The 16822-nt window shown below is 37.2% G+C and overlaps 1 protein-coding gene across 5 annotated transcripts in view; it reads right to left on the bottom strand.

Moving 5' to 3' along the window:
• Positions 1-16822, bottom strand: part of TTC3 (tetratricopeptide repeat domain 3) — a 62877-nt gene that overhangs the window by 23229 nt on the left and 22826 nt on the right. For all 5 annotated transcript variants that reach the window (XM_035315751.1, XM_035315749.1, XM_035315748.1 and 2 more), the window contains 10 exons: positions 16039-16099; positions 11820-11886; positions 8896-9033; positions 7827-7907; positions 7060-7172; positions 5519-5645; positions 3999-4121; positions 3726-3827; positions 1913-2005; positions 1312-1376 (listed from right to left, as the gene is read on the bottom strand). In XM_035315751.1, coding sequence (XP_035171642.1) covers positions 1312-1376; positions 1913-2005; positions 3726-3827; positions 3999-4121; positions 5519-5645; positions 7060-7172; positions 7827-7907; positions 8896-9033; positions 11820-11886; positions 16039-16099 — 970 coding nt within the window. The remainder of the gene's footprint in view (positions 1-1311; positions 1377-1912; positions 2006-3725; positions 3828-3998; positions 4122-5518; positions 5646-7059; positions 7173-7826; positions 7908-8895; positions 9034-11819; positions 11887-16038; positions 16100-16822) is intronic.

The raw sequence follows: 16822 nt of genomic DNA, 5'->3' as shown, positions 1-16822 counted from the left end.
TTTAACACTCATTAAGAAACCACAAAATTTCATTAAAGTCTCATAAAAGCAAGTATGTAATGGTAGGAATATCCTCAAGGTTTCTGAAATTATTTTTACTCTGAATTTTACTTTTAATGTCTGAACTAGCATTACCCAGTACCCAAAATACTGTCTTTTTTTTTCCTTTCTCAACTTATAACACAACATTTTGCACGAAATAATAACATATGATTTTTATTAACTTATTTATTCCAAGAGGATACTATAAATTAATTTTAATGTCTTATTATTTATAAATTTGCTCGAGCAAAAGTTATAGGATAGTTAAAGTATAGTGTGGAGTGCAGAGTAGTTATACGCATGCAGTTTTTAATTACATTGATTTCTAAGCATCCCTATAAAGTTTGCTAGATAGTAAGTGCTGTAGAGTAGTGGTGCTGAACATATGCTATGCAGCGATTCTTCTCCCACACAGCTAAAATCTTGCTGACTTCTTCCCTCTAGCAACGTAGGAATAAAACAATGCTTGCAATTAAAATAGTGGTGGTATTCTAATCCAGATGCATTCAACTTGCAACACTGTGTTTTTATTAGGACACTCAAGCCATTACGAAAAATTACAGAAACCCATACTTTTAGCATTCCAATTGTTAAGAATCAGCAAAAATGAAGGACATGTATGGAGAGCTGAAGTAAAGAGAGTTCCTAAGTTCTGCGCGTAGCCTCTGCATCATAATTGTACCAAACAATGTTACTTCACCACCTAGACATTTCACAATGAAGTAGGCTTCAGGTATATGGGCTTAAAGATGACTATATCCATTTCCAGCCAAAAGCTATTGGTTCAAATTGCCAGGAAATCAATGGACAATGTAATCCTCAATACAAAGGTGTGGTTTATCAGTTTTTGCAGCAACTCATATCCCATATATTTGAAGGGGAATGGTCACACCCTGTGACCAAAATAAAAACGATGTTTTTAAAGAACTAAGACCACCACAGCACTAACAATAATTTATTCAGGAATACCAGTCAATGCCGTTCTGTGCTCATATTTGTAAAAAGAACGTACAGAGCTACAGGTTTATAAGTTAATTTAAATAATTTTATGGTGGGACAATAAAGTACTTTTACCTGACTTCTTAGTCGATCTACTTTTCTATCAAAAAATGTTTTCAGTTCATTCAAATACATCTTTTCAGATACAAAGGACAAGAATAGCTTTCCAAAGTACCTGTGGTGTTTTAGCAATTCTTAAGAAATTAATTTCTAGAGAAAACTCCCCCTTCCAAAATGATTGAACTTATTTTTAAATGGTAGAGAGCTTACCTTGAGCATTTCTGTTTAATATTGGCTCTTGGTGGTTCCTTGGGTTTTGTGATTTTTTGTTCAAACTACCAAAATAATTGACATCACATTAAAACTTGGGTTACAATACAACGTTGATGTTCTCAAAACCAAACAGCATTTGATGCTTTGGAAAACAATGAAAGTAATACTACAAAAGAGATTGTGCACCCTTGCACATATGCCTCATGAATGTCTACCTAAAATACCATACAACTTAGTACACATCAATATATTTCTCTCTGAAAAAAAGACAAGTGGAAATGTAACACAAGGCCAGAAGAACTGGATGTTGTTCAGGTTTACTAGTGGACAGGAAGCAAACTTTACAATCTTTTTTCTTGCTTCTCACAGACCAACAAAAGCATTTCCAGTTCCCAGTGACAGTTCTAACCAAAATAAAGTTAAGAACAGAAGAGGTAACATACTTCCCTAAATAACGCTCAGATTCTTAGTGAAGATAACGTATTACTTATGAGTTTGCATATTATTTCTGAGTTACATTATCACCTTCACTTTATCTCCTTTAGCAAAGTAAATATTTTAAAGATTATTTTCATATTTTATATGAACATTTACTTACTTCGCATTTTACCAAACCAGAAGAATTGAAAATAACTATTTTTGAAATAAGGCCCGTACAATCAGGAGTGAAACATAATTCTTGTAGAAAATCCTGTAGGAGAAAACGGTACGCACAAAGAAGACTTTTAAATTCATACAAATTCTATGGTTTCATACAGATTACAGTTTCTTTATTTGAGTTGACCAAGGTAATTAAAGCTACCATGGGCCTAAACTCTTACTGGATGAGGATCAAAAATCACAGCTGACTTGGCAAGGACTGCACATCCAAAGGTTCCTATACCTATGGCATATATCTGTTCTTCTCAAAGCTATAGTAAATCCCCTCCTCCAACTTTAGGTTCAAGAGTTATCTTTAAGAATATTACTTTATGAGTTCATACCCTCCCTGGATTTCCCTTCATTTTATACTAACTGCCAATATCACCTTTTGTAAAATTACTTTAGATACACTCAATGTCAGTTTGTTTCTTCAACAGCAAGACTGTAGCAGGAATACATTTCCATATGGGAGTACATGAATGATGCAATAGAAAAAGGCTAAGTTGGCTGTATTGGGTTTATGTGGCAAGATTTAGGTAGGAGTGGGGGTCACATGGGTGGCTTCTTGTGAGCAGGGCCCAGCAGCTGCCCCATGTTAGATAAGAGCCAGCTCCAGCTGGATCCAAAAGGGACCCGCTGCTGGCCAGAGCCGAACCAGTAAATGATGTTTTTTGTACCTCTGTGAGAATAGATTTAAGAAAGGGGAAAAATGCCATGCAACAGCAGCCTGAAGACAGGGGTGAGAACCAGCCCTGCAGACTCCCAAGGTCAGTGCAGCAGGAGGGCAGGAGGTGCTCCAGGCACACAGCAGCAGTTCCCCTGAGGGCTGTGGAGAGGCCCCTGGTGGAGCAGGCTGTCCCCCTGCAGCCCATGGGTCCCACACGGAGCAGATCTCCACGCTGCAGCCCGTAGAGGAGCCCCCGTGGAGCAGGTGGATGTGGCCTGGAGGAGGCTGCGGCCCATGGAGAGCCCCCGCAGGAGCAGGCCCCGGGCTGGAGCTGCAGCCCGTGGAGAGGAGCCCACGCAGGAGCAGGGGTCTGGGGAGAGCTGCCGCCTGTGGGGGACCCGTGCTGGAGCAGTTTGCTCCTGGGGGATGGACCCCGAGGTACGGAGCCATGTGGGAGCAGTGCTTGGAGAGCTGCTGCCTGTGGACAGCCCCCGCAGGCTCAGCTGGGGAAGGACGGCATCCGTGGGAGGGACCCCATGGGGAGCAGGGGCAGGGAGGGATCATGAGGAGCTGCAGAGACAAAGCGTCAGGGACTGACTGCAGCTCCCATTCCCCGTTCCCCTGCACTGCTTGGGGGGAGGAGGTGGAAGAGGGCGGATGTGGTGGTGTTTTTAGTTCGCTTTTAGTTTCTCACTGTTCTAGTCTGTTAGTGATATGCAAAAAAATTATATTAATCTCCCTATACCGAGTTTGTTTTGCCCATGAGAGTAATTGTTGAGTGATCTCCCTGTCCTTATTTCAACCTCTGAGCCCTTTCTCCCACTTTTCCTTTGAGGAGGGGGAAAGAGAGAGCAGTTGAGGTGGAGCTCAGCTGCGTAGCAAGGTAAAACCATCACACATACACAAGCCTTTCTTCTACAGAAAAAAGCAAGCTTTACCCACACTTGCACATTAGCCAATTTAATAAGAGCCTCCTCTTTCCCATCTCTCTTCTTGTCAGATGAATGGAACATATATAAGGCTGTAGCACTTCACCTACCACAGACCAAAAGAAGGTTGTAATATTGACAAAAAAATGCTTCTAGTCTGACAGAGGTCTTACCTTATCATTTTTATCACTGTAGTTTGTAGTTTTCAAATTTTTCCAACAGCTGATGTGAAACTCCACTCTACATTGCTGACAGCAGGTAATACGTATAAAACCCTAACATTGGAAAATAATATTAACATCTTTGAAAACAACAGAAAAACAGTGCACAACTTAACAAAAATATAATAAAATGGTGTGTTCTGGATAGTGTTCTAATATAAAAGTGGATAGAAATCATGAAAACAGGATACTGCATTTCCCAAACCCTTTTAAACTAAAATTTACCTTAAAGTCTGGATCTGTAAAAAATATTTGGATTTTGGAGTGGCCATGGCATTGATGATAACGACAGACTGCATCTGGCTCTGGAGGGAACTTGCACTCCTCGATACAATTCTTTAAGATCAACTGAGAAACATAAAATGGTATCAGATAAATTGCACAGAAACCAGAAGATTAAATATCTACTTCCAGGGAACTTTCCAGTGAAACAGACAGACTTCACTTTTTGAACAGCATACAACTAATACCAAAAGGTAACTTTTAATAGTGAAAGCTATGCAAGATCGTCTTTTATGTCAAAATATTCAAAAGTTCATTTGAGTTGCTATCAACTAAGTATCCATAGCTTTCCTATGTGCAGGTTTACACATGCTTAACAATTCAAATTGCATGAGACTATAGTAAGTTTTCTATACCAAAATTCCCAGGGACAGTTCAGACCTGGCTCTGCACTGGAGCTCGTGAGGTCTCCCTAAACAGTGTCTAAAGGTAAAGATATTAAAATAGGTTTATGTCAAGTGCGTTCCAAGTACCTTAGGGTTGGCATTGAGGCCAAATTAATCAAACATTATTAGAAACAAATAGACTCCCAGTCGTAGCCTTTCAGATATTTGCATTACACTCTACAGCAGTCCCAGACCACAGTTGTATAAGGCTAGCTTACTACAGTATCAGCCTGATGACTATGAGAAATCATTGCGCCTGTCACACTGTTATGAAACAGCACAACTGCTGCTCTGACCAGAAACAAAAGAGGTTAATACAGTATAGCCACTTTCATACAATGAGTAACCTAGCATGCTCTGCTGTGTCAAAGTGCCTGCATGCTGAGGAGCTTGTGTGTCTTGACTTTCATGGCATGGTATACTTCAATAACAGCACTAAAAATTAAAAAGCTTTTTATTACAAAAGAGTAATTTGTAATTTCAGAACCAGAAGTTGGATTTTTCAATTCAAACCAGGAATTTTACCTTAAGAACTATACAGTCAAAGTCTCCCATTTGGTTTTAAATACAGCATTACCTATGCAATTTTTAACTTCATATTTTTGCTAATTCTCATTTCTAATGTGTTCTCTCTAGCATTACGTTGTATATAGTGTTCACAGGCATTTAGTTCAATAACATCAAACTCCCATTACGAACAACTTGCAGCTGATTAGAACCACATTATTACATAAAATACCTAAGTATAAATTCTTATACAGAGACCTGCCCTTGTGCTGTAAATGGTACGTTTTCTAAGAGCACAGTTTTGTCGTTGCAAAAAGAGCTCTTCCCTGCAAAGACCAGGCTTTGGGGTTGACAGTGCTCTAGGAAATTTACTTGCACTGGCTGCTCCATGCAGAACCCCTCCTCACTTCTGTCTGTGCCTTGGCCTTGATAATGTGGGGCAAGGAACCAAGTGAGGATGACACACTAGGAGTCACACCATGCAGCTTTGGGAGGTGTATATATATATTTTTTTTTTTTTGGAAAGGCTATTTGAGAGAATAGAATTTTTATTTTTGTGGTTAAACGTACCTGTAAATTCTCTTTTCTCGTTTCTTCAATGACCTGAGATGTTGTGGGCCAAGTTAATACTCCAGGTACAATCTTATGACTGACCATTGTTTGTGACTTCATAAACTGATCAAGCGCACCTGAGAATCTGAAGTTTAAGCAGGCACAACACGTTCAAATCATTTATCAATGAATTCTGCACAGAATACAATTCTTTCATGATTCATTTTATGATCCAAGAAAAACAAACAGTAACAGTAAGAGTACGTGGAATGAAAAGGCATTAAGTTACGTGGTAAAGGGCTGTTCAGTGTAAAAGACTCAAGGCCTGTGGCAGTGGCTGGATAAGGGGTCCAGAGTTCATGCAGGGATATTAGGCAGACTGAGAGCCTGTGCTGGTATTCAAGGGATACATGAACGTTGGTGTGCTTGTTAATCTGCAGAGCGAAGACACATATTTTCACTAGCTACCTTCAATCCCAGTCAGGCAGAGAGGAGGCAGAGGATTCTGCTACCTGTACATATGTTTTATGTGAGTTCAGATAGTGCTGCATGGGTTTTGAAGGGGCAGCCTGCATGGCCAGCTCTATTAACACGTTGTCTGTGGGTGTGTGCAGCTCTTCTGTACATACACAGCCTAAAGCTAAGCTTCTACCAGCCAAAACTGCAAAGGGAAGGGACAGCCACAGCCCTGGGACTGGGACGCAGGCAACTCCTGGGTGTTAGAACAGACCTGCCTACAAGGCAGCAGCAGGAAGGAGGAAACCCCTCCCAGAGTCCAACACTCCCTGGGCAGGTTCTTTCAGATATTCCACACAGAGGAGGGTTTAATGGTTAATATCAAACTTACTCATTTGATAAGTCTGGCATTGTTTTAGGTTTAAAAGGCAAGGGTTGGGGTTTTGGCCAGCGGGGCTGGGGGGCAAGGGTGCAGGGGCATCTAAGGTCAACCCACCGTAGGCATTAGATGGGATTTTGATTTAGTAGTGATAGTGCAATATCCTGAAATCACAGCACAAGCTGGGTGTTTCTAGCTTCTAGAAAAGATTATGTGAGCTGAAGCCAGCCCGTTGCTCTCTTCAAAGAAGAGTAGTTGTCTACTTTTTACACATTTTGTCAGGCTGAGCCACATACGTGCTCCCCCTATGCTGGTCTGGCTAACTCAGGAAGATCTTTGCTATTTATTTCAGGGAACTTGATGACTCACTGATGCAGCTGTCTTTTCTAAAACCAAGGTTACTCCCCTATCTCCCTGGTGTTGAAATAAGTTCAGCTTTCTTTACAATGCATTCTTCCCCAAACTCATCATTTTCTACTCTTTGCGTATGAGCTCTCCTCCACTGTGGGGGTGTGCTGGTCAGTCACATCCCCATATCCTGGAGTCCACTGGATTCAGCAGCTTCCATTACATTTTTAACAATAAAAAATTTAAAGTTGTAATAAATTATTCTGATGCTTGAATATGTTGATTAACAAAGAATAATTACCAAAAAAATCATACAGGACTTCCTCAAATGAAAATACTTGTTATATCAAGTATTGAAACTTTCTATTGCACAAACCTGTTTTGCCTGAGGTATACTTTTCCAATTCCATAGTATGCCAGACAATCAAATCTTTCTTCCTGGTACTGTTCAATTATTTTGTTAAACTGGTCTTTGGCCTTTGTCAGTGCCTTGAAAATAAATTTAAGACAAAAATGTGACATTTAGCCAGCAGCTTTTCAGTTCTTCCTCTTTTCCCCCCAGTAGAGTGTGTCAATATGCCCTATTGTTTGATTAGTCCTATGAACAGTAAACAGAATTAAGCAATTTTATGTTCACACGCAAAGGGCTCTAAAAACATGGGCTCTAAAAAAATAATGATATGAGCTAATTGAGCTTACTGATACCCAGACATTTTAAAATTAATTGAAAGACACTGGATATTTATAAACAATACTGGAGCGGGAAAGGGGGAAAGGGTGCATCCTTCTGTGTGGGTGTTTTCTGGAACCAAAAGGGTTTTTTTTGTTTCTTTTTTAAAGATTAGTGCATAACCATGTTATGACAAAGATGAAGGTGAAGAAAAATAATTGACTATACTTCAGTAATACTTAAGAATCTCATTTGAAATTTAAAAAGTAGTTTTCCTATTTGGTAGCTTAATTTGTCCAATACTACTATTAAAGACCTAGTCCCAGATTGAAAAAAACACACCATTTTCTAAACTGTGGCAAAAACTTTCCTTCCCAACTCATTTTAGGTCTACTAAGAGGAGACAAAAATAGATGATCAACCACCTGAACTAGAACTCTGAATAAAAGCAATACAGTGTCTTAATGTCATACCTCGGGCTGTCCTATTCCAAGGAGAGCAGTGGCATGTCCATAGATGATTACAACGTAATTAATAATACGAAGATTCAATTGCTGTAAGTAGAGTCAAATTATAATAGTAGCACGGAAACACTTGGCTAGTAACAAGAACATTACGATCTACTGTCAATTGAAAATGTTCACCACAATAGGCACAGGAAACCATCATAGTTTCTACACAGATGAGTATTACAATCAGCATAAGAAGTGAAGGTTAACTGCACCTTTACTGCTGGTCATTTGGCACCCTGATACATCAGACTGATACATCCTGAAATGTCTGCTTTTAGAAGTGCTACAGTTACTGGCCTTAGTATGTTTTTATGTAGTACAGGGTAACTTTGCTAGATTTCATATTCAGAATTGAGCATATTCTATTTTGTTTTTAAATAAAAAAAGCTTCTCTCAAAATTTTACCTTCTAATAAACTAGGTCACAGTTCCAGATGGATGGGCGCATTACTTGCTTAGTAACGCATTTAGTACAGACTTGCTCTTGGTAGTGCAACAGCTCTTACTGAAATGAGACCTTAAAGTACAGAGATGCATGCGCACACGGATATTCACAGAAAACTTAATGCTGTGTTATTTTTAACAAATTCAGGATGCCAACTGGGTCATTGGCAGGATGGCTAGATACATTCACACAAAAATTCTTAATACTTGCATCAAGGCGTTATCTGACCAGAATATAAATTCTTTTCACCCTATAACATTATCAATAAAGCTAACAACAGACAGTAGTTTCATATTAAGTAGTTTGGTAAATATTTTAATTTTCTTACCTAGAAATGTACACATGTATACTGAACATTAAAAAGTTAGAATTACAAAGATAGAATCCCATAGTTCTCTTATCCTGTTCTCATTTTTTTCATTTTTAAGCTCCTTGGCATACATATCAGTGCAACATCTAGCACTGGAGTCAACATCACAGGCAACAATTCCATAACAATTATTTTGGTTGAAGGAAGGAATGACACACAGTATCAAAAGCATAAAGCTCGATTACCCTAATAACTAAGTTATTCCTCTCAATTTACCTTTAATTCTGAAGGATTTAGAATGCTCAACAATTGTGAAAAGGCTTGTTCAGCACTGTGATACCTCTGGTCCATCAAGGCTGTATAACCATCACGAACAAGGGATTTAACCTCTTCTAGCAACATAGCTGAATCCACCTAAAACATTTAGGAGAACAGCAACTCTAAATGAAAACAGCTTTTTTTTTTTGAGTAAAAAAAGGAGCTGTTTACTAAAATACTCATCCAACAGACAACTGTCCAAATTTTGTACTTCTACAGTTTTATCATAATTCCACTTTTAAAGCTGGTCAGGTAGGTTTTTTTTTTTTTTTTTTTTTTTTTTAAGTAGTTCAACTAAAGTAAGTAAAGTAAATAAGTAAAGTAAAGTAAATAAGTAAAGTAAAGTAAATTCAACTTCTAAAAACTTAAGGTTATTATGGACCTACTGCTGACAATCTCTTAAAAACTATTTTATTTTTTTTTTTACTGAAGTCTAGATCCGTTTCTCTTCAGAAAGTTCTGAGTTTAGTTCAGGCATTATCTTAATACTTCTTATATATAAAAAGCAGACCTCTCTACCCCCACTTGTAGACTCCATCTCATGTACAAACATTTTTTAAACACAATAAATCAATAAAAGCAGTTGCAGAATTAGGAACTTGGTCTGCTGAAACACTACAAATAACGTTGTTATGCTTTGGAGAGCAGATCACTGTGCTAATTTAGAAGTACTTTGAAGCTCCTCCATCCCCTTCTCCTGTCATCGCAAGCAAAACCAACCAAGAACAAAAAGGCCCACCTGTGTATTTGAGACTAACTCTTCATTCACTAGGAATTCTGCCTTACAATTGTTTTTTCCCCTCCCTCTCCATACATTACGATTCAAAGTTATTTTTTTTCCCCAGGATTCTGAATACAGGCTTGTGGGCAGGGAGAAAATAATGGTAAAGTTTTGGAAGAATGGGACATATTAATCTTTGAGTTGCCCGATCTTTAAACATTACAATAATGTTGTAGTTAATTGTATTCCTGTAAAAGAAACCAACATTTTGACATAGTGAAATTAATGTTCATCCAGAACACAATTTCTGTATTATCTATGAACTTCAATCATATTTTGTTTTTGTTCTGTCACCTGGCCAAAAAGGACAAACATAGAAGAATACCCATGATCCAGTGAAAGTTGTAAATAGAAGTGGCAGGGACAGCAGAAACAAACTAGCAGGTACAGGAGAAGATGCAGGAAAGACATTTTTTAATTTCCTAGAAGTACTAGCATGAGGTAATGCAGTCAGAGCATGTAGGTATAGAACAGAACTAATTTACAGTTAAGCTAATAATGTACACACATGACATGTGAAGCTGATTAAGCCCACTAAAAAATTGGGTTTTGATTCTAGTGCTGCATTAACCTTACAAAAATAGGTATTTTTAAGGAAGCAAGGGAGTCTCAGTGCAGTCAGCATCTGCATCTTCTCCCAAATCCATTTTTCTCTTTTTTATGAGGTAATTAATCAGCAAATGAGTAACTATGTATGTCCCCATTAATTAATTCATTCAACAGTTTGGGGATACTCATTATTTGTTGCTAGTAAGACCTGAGAAATAAGACTTCAATTTCTGAATTTTATTGAGCTTTAAACAGCTGTTCAACAAAATGTTCTGTGACCATTTCCAAAGATACGTATCAAATACTGGAAAACATATTTAATCTGAACTCCTGGGAAAGTACTATAAATCCCTGAATGACTCCCAGTGATTTTAACAGTTGCACATATAAACTGAGATACAAGGGAGCCAATTTACTAACTATTTCTAGCTATTTTATGAGTACATTGGAAATCAGTGTAAGAAAACTGCATGGTGTCTTTCAGGAGTGAAAGGTGATTTCACTGTACAAAAGCAGCAAGTAAATGGATTTCATTCATCTGTGTTCACACACCAAGAAATAAACATTCAAATGGTCTAGAGACATCTGGGTATGACACGGGGTGCACTTAAATCCATTGTCTCTTGGGTTCATCCTGACAGGCAGTGATATATTGACTCTGGTCTTGCCTTTCAAGCCTTGTAGGAGCAGCTACCGTTTTGGATCTTCTACCTTTCTACTCTGCCTCGCTAGTCATAAGTCACTGACAAAATTCCTTAATTTCTCTTTTCTAGTTTTCATTATCTGAGTATTTCACAGCTCCAGACCCGCTTTCCATCTTTACATCAGTATTTGTCTCCTCTTCCTTTGAATGAAATCACACATAACGGTGGTCTGTAGCAATCAATGTTAACTTCCTTTTTAACACTGCCATTTTCTCTGGTGTTCACGCATGCAAATTTACATTTGTATTTCATTCAAACTAAATATTTCTATAACAAATCTCTGCAGTTGGATGGATCTAGGACCAACTATGAACCTAAAGAAACTGTGCAGTGTAAGTACGTGGTATTTTCTGGTTATTAAACGGATGCATAAAGCCCACAGTGACCTCAGTATTAAAACCATGCATTTGATATATAGCTAGTCAAATTTTAAGTATTTAAGCATTAAGAAATAATTCTGAGAGAAGTTATGAAATCACATACGCTTCCTGACACCCAACAAAAGATGATCTCGTTGCCTTTTCTTCAGGGTCACAATAGGTTTTCTTTCTTCTGACTAGACCTTTTGTTCACAAAGCTTTTCAGCATGCACCATCAGTGAGACAGCTGCCTTTTTGTGAATGTAAAGCTAAATGGCAGTGGGAGGGGGAGAGGAGAAGCAAAAAGAGGACTACCAGCAAAGAGACAATATAAATCAGTGTAATCACATGATCTTTGCTTCTTGACAGAAATCAGGCTAAACCATGAAGTGGTAAGTTTTTGAGCAAACTAGTATTTTGGACAGCATTACTAAAAGGTTTGTAATTGTTTACACTTAAGGTCATATGCTAAGTAACTGCCACAGTTACCTGTTGTACAGTACCGAAGAGTTTATCTTGGATGCTTTTAGACTCTATCTTCAAATCAAGGTGATCTCTACAAATAACAGGACAATGGTATTAAGAGTTTGTAGATGCATTTTATGTGTAATCTAATTTTCAAGAAACAGAGAAATTTCTGTGCTTTTACCATACCACCACATAAGCCTATATGCTAGAAATTATTATGGTGCACTTCTTCACAATAATATTCACAATAGTATTTTTCACAAGTATTGCAACATTATCAAGGATTATGATACTATTCAACTTTATGGCTTGGGAATCACTAGGGCTTCGGGGAAGTAGAGACCTTCTCTGTCATTTTAGGTGTTTTCTTTTATCTTCTCTAGCTCAATGTCAGCCGAGTTGCTTTTATGAAGGGCTGAAATTGGTAACTAGAGACTCTCCCTACACCAAAGGCAGAAGTATACGAAGGCACTTTGGCCTCTTTTCCCTTCTCCTCGTTTCCCTGTTCTACTTTTTCTAAGTACAAGATCCTTTACCCTAGCACAACAACCACTTAAAATCAAATGCATGTAGCAGCTATGCATGGCAGAGGCAGGGAGAACAGAGAAGAGAGGAAGAGAGAAGTTCTTTTCAACTCTTCCTTTCCCCTACTAGGGCAGAAAGGCAATGTGCAACAGGGAAATGGAGCAAGTGCAGAGGCAAAGTATTGCTCAATACTCCAAATTAAATTCTCAATGCTAAGATTGCTACTCAATCCTCAGTGCTACTATATTGCCCATGGCTAATATACATTTAACTCAGTCCCACATTCAACAGCATCAAACACTCATCACTTAAGATAAATCCTTTAGAGTATCACAGGATTCCTTAAGATTCCTTGATTATTTTTTTTTTTTGAAGCCAAGCAACTTGCCAATTACAGAAATGGAGTTATGATATGCACCTCACTTGAGAAATACATTGTAAGTCAAAAACTTTACTGCAAGACAAGCAATTTCATGATGGTTCTGTTACTGTAAAGAGCATTTGTTCCTATAGTGACTCTTTCAACATCATAAATCTATGCTTCAAAAAAAAAAGCACTTGACAGAAACTTGTATCAGCTTCTCTATTTCAATGTAAACATTTTATTTTGCTCTCTCCCTTATCGGTTTTAAATCATCCTAAGCACAAATGAAAAAAAAGCATGCAAGAAAGTACAGCCTGAGCTCAATTTGTCTCATTTCACAGTTGAGGTTGCAACACTGAAAGCCTTGAACTGTGCATAGCCTTAAGCAGTAAGTCATCCTTTGCCTTAGTCACATTACAAAACAAGTCTGAAGTAATAGTTCTTAACTCCTTAACTATCTATTCAGTGAGGAAATGGAATATTCCCTGGCAAATGGAATTACCTATAAATGCAGCAACTTCCTCAAACTTGTTTAAATCATGTTGGTCTCCCAGTATCACTGGGAATTATTATTTCTTTTGTTAAACTCTTAAATTTTAGGACAGATAGAAGCATACATTTTGTACATACAATCTACAGTGCTGTTTATCTCAACTTTCAATATTGGCCCCAAACCATCAAACACACTCATTCACATTCAGAAAGGAGTATTTCTGTACTTAAAAATTAGACACTGATGTGCTTTAAGCCAAGATTCAAGTTTTACAAAGTCCTAAAAGGACTTTAAAAGCTCTTTTCTAGTATTAAACTGAAACTGACTTATAATGTTCTCCTCCTGGTCAAATCTCTTACTTTGAATAAGTATATGAAGTGTCAAAAAGGTTTAAAAAAGTTATTTGGTACACTGTAGTAGTCGTACACAGTAGCACTAGCACAAAGTGTCCTTGAAAATAAGATACAGCTTGAATGACGCTGTGGTGTAAGTTTGAATGTAACAGTAAGAACAAGGTTCCTATTATCTTTTGCTGTAAAGGAAGCACATTTGGGTTAGGCTGTATCATGCAACTTGCTTTTGGGCAACATAAGCAGTGATTATTAAAATTATGCTTTCATTTACTAAAATTCAACTGAGATTTGGAAAATATTTAGTTTTCAAGTAAGAATTCAGTTTTCTTCATGGAAGTTGGAATATTGTGAGCTTTAATCAGCTGTCTTAACATGAAGTATATCCTGAAAAGGATGAAAAAATATAAACATAAGAGGGTAAATTAGGCTTTAAAAAAATAAAACAGTTAATCAGTCTTCAGTTATAGCTCATTGAGACCAATTTCCCCCACTTCTTTTCATAATTGGAAAAAAAAAGTTTCTGCATCCACAAAAATAATCACTCTTGTATACTACCAATAGTTTTCCAAGTGGCTTTAACACATTCCACAGCAACAAAGTATACAGGGAAAATAAGATATACTTATCCTGTTTGTATGTGTACTGTTGACCTGGTATTTTGTCAGTTAGAAACAGGTACTGAGCTGGACAACTGTTAGTGCTGAAAACTTTAATTATGATTAATGTAAACTGCATAACAAACACTGAACACCAGCATCTCCTTTTCATATAAATCCTCTTCTCTATTAAAGGTAACTTGAATTACCAACTGTGATTACTTTGTCTGACATCCTACTGGAAAAAAAAAAATCAGTATACAGGCACTATACCCTAAATGGCATTTCTAGAGGTCTAATCTTACGGGATTACTCCCGTAATGACTACTCACTGACTTCCTGAATCAAGGTCCACATTTCAGCAAAGCATTTGACTGTACCTAAGCAGTACTGCCAGAAGAAATAGTTACTAGCACACCACACACCATTTGCGTAACTGAAATTTCTATTTGTTCGTATTCTCTTGCCTTTGTACCTCAATGCTTTTTGATCTTTTGGGAAATACCATGGAAAAATGCTTGAGAACACTGCAAATATACATATGCAGATATGTGTATCTCCTGTAAATGTACTATTACAGAACTTTCAGTATCTAGAATAATAAATCTGGTGTTTAAAATCTACGATCTCTTTATAGTGATTACTGATATTATTATCTTTGCATCAAGCTCTTAAAACCTGTATGCAAATACTAAGAGATGACTTTTCTGCGTATACTTACACAAATGCTACCTATTTTAGAAATGTTAAAAGAACATTAAAGAAAAAAGTGTTAAAAAGAAACCAGGTAGAAGCAAACAGAACTTCTAACTTAAAAATTTAACTTTCTTAGACTCCAACAAGGTGGTAAAGAGCAGAATCACAGCAGAAGAAATACTCTCTCATTTTGTCTACTTTTGCCATGCCTACAAAAAGCGGAATAGAAGGCTTCTGCACTAGGATCTCCTATACTCCTCATGCCTCAACATTAGAAAACAGAGCACTGATTATTTTCCCACCCTCATAACACCCTCGTACTGCATAATATACTCACATGCCACCCTCTCCCACACTGGGACCCTGCTACTCCAACTTCAACTTGCTACCATGGACACCCTTCCACAAAAATCAGGACCCTATGGTATTTTCTCCTCTACTCACTAATTTCCATGCTCCAATATTGGGACCTGCAAAGCAAAGGCCCCAGGTGGGTTCGGTTTTTGTTAATGCAGAAGGTCAAGAAGCTAAGAGCACAGTTGAAAGAAACAATAACTTATAACCAATCACCTGCTCAGATAAGTGTCTACCCACAGGCAAATACAATTAATCTAGTGGTAAAGGCTAAGAGGGAGACATCCATCTTTAAACTGAAGTGTCTCACCATATGTAGTGTTAGGAGCTGCTGCTGCCTAACAGTTGTGAGGTTCACAAACAGGGAACAATTCCTATCTAAGTGTTCAGTTTAAATGTTAAGATTATAAAATAAATAATAAATCAGTTTATTATGTTTTCTGTATTGTTTATTTATGTACATATACAATAAATTATAAATAATGTATACCATTAATATTGTTATTAGAAGCATTAAAACATTTCTAATGAAAAACGTATTTAGATAATAATTACTCTACACGTTCTTCCTCTGTAGCTTGTCTTCTTTTCCTAGACATTGCACTGAAATCACCACCCTCCTACTCTAATAATAAACATACACTACTGTGGGAATAGACCCACCCATTCAATATAATGGATTTCTATATCAGATTTAAGGGGTTAAATTAACCCTTAGCTGGGGGAAAATAAAAAAAAAAGGCAAAGAGCAAGCAACAAGACAAAGCAGCATCAGCCGTTTATAAGTGCAATATATATATAAAAAAAAACACTCATTAACTAAATTAAGTTATACAAAATAACTAAAAATTTTCCTTACTTCGTCTTTTCAGGATCACCAGGTTTGTTCTTTTGCCTTCCTTTGTTTTGGTGACTTTGGCCTGCAATGGGAAAAAAATATTTCAAACACAATAACAATCACCTAAAAAAAGAAAAAAAACGCACATAAAACTCTTATTTTGCTGTATAAGTTATAGATCTGAAACGTTTATAATATTCAGAACTAGCACAGCCATTTTTCAGATACATCTCTGAGAGTTACAATGCAAATTTGATATTATTTGTATTAAATACTATAGAATTTTATTAATCTTATAAAGGGAAAACAATGTTTCAAATAAACAGAAGAATCTTCACTTTCTGATATCTTACGTGACTCAAAGTGACATCCACACCAAACAAACCAGGTACATTTTACAAACCCACTTTTGCTATTTAACTATGATGTAACCAGAATTTTTAAATGTAATAATAGATCACTGTGGGTGCTAAAAGTCTTCATTTGTGTTTGACTACAGAAATTTTACAGAAAGTCTGCTACTTCCAAAATGCATTGCTAGAGGAGTCGAGTACAAGCCACATTAACCTTAGAAAGCCAAACACATGAGTCAGATCAATGTAAACACTCCTGATTACAACACAGAAATGTTTGGCTGCATGGAACCAAACACTGGGCTACAACAAGAAGGAATCTATCCTAACAACTGATTCACTTGTAACACTGAAACGATATCAACGCAAAACGCTAATATACTTTATAATTTCTGATATCTTACATGATCTTGGTCACTCTGCTCTACCAACTAAGTAAACAAATCAGTAGG

Source organism: Oxyura jamaicensis, chromosome 1 (assembly GCF_011077185.1).
Source record: "Oxyura jamaicensis isolate SHBP4307 breed ruddy duck chromosome 1, BPBGC_Ojam_1.0, whole genome shotgun sequence".
In the NCBI taxonomy this organism is placed as follows: Eukaryota; Metazoa; Chordata; class Aves; order Anseriformes; family Anatidae; genus Oxyura; species Oxyura jamaicensis.
The sequence above is the reverse complement of the archived record's forward strand: the minus strand, read 5'-3'. Positions and strand labels throughout refer to the sequence as shown.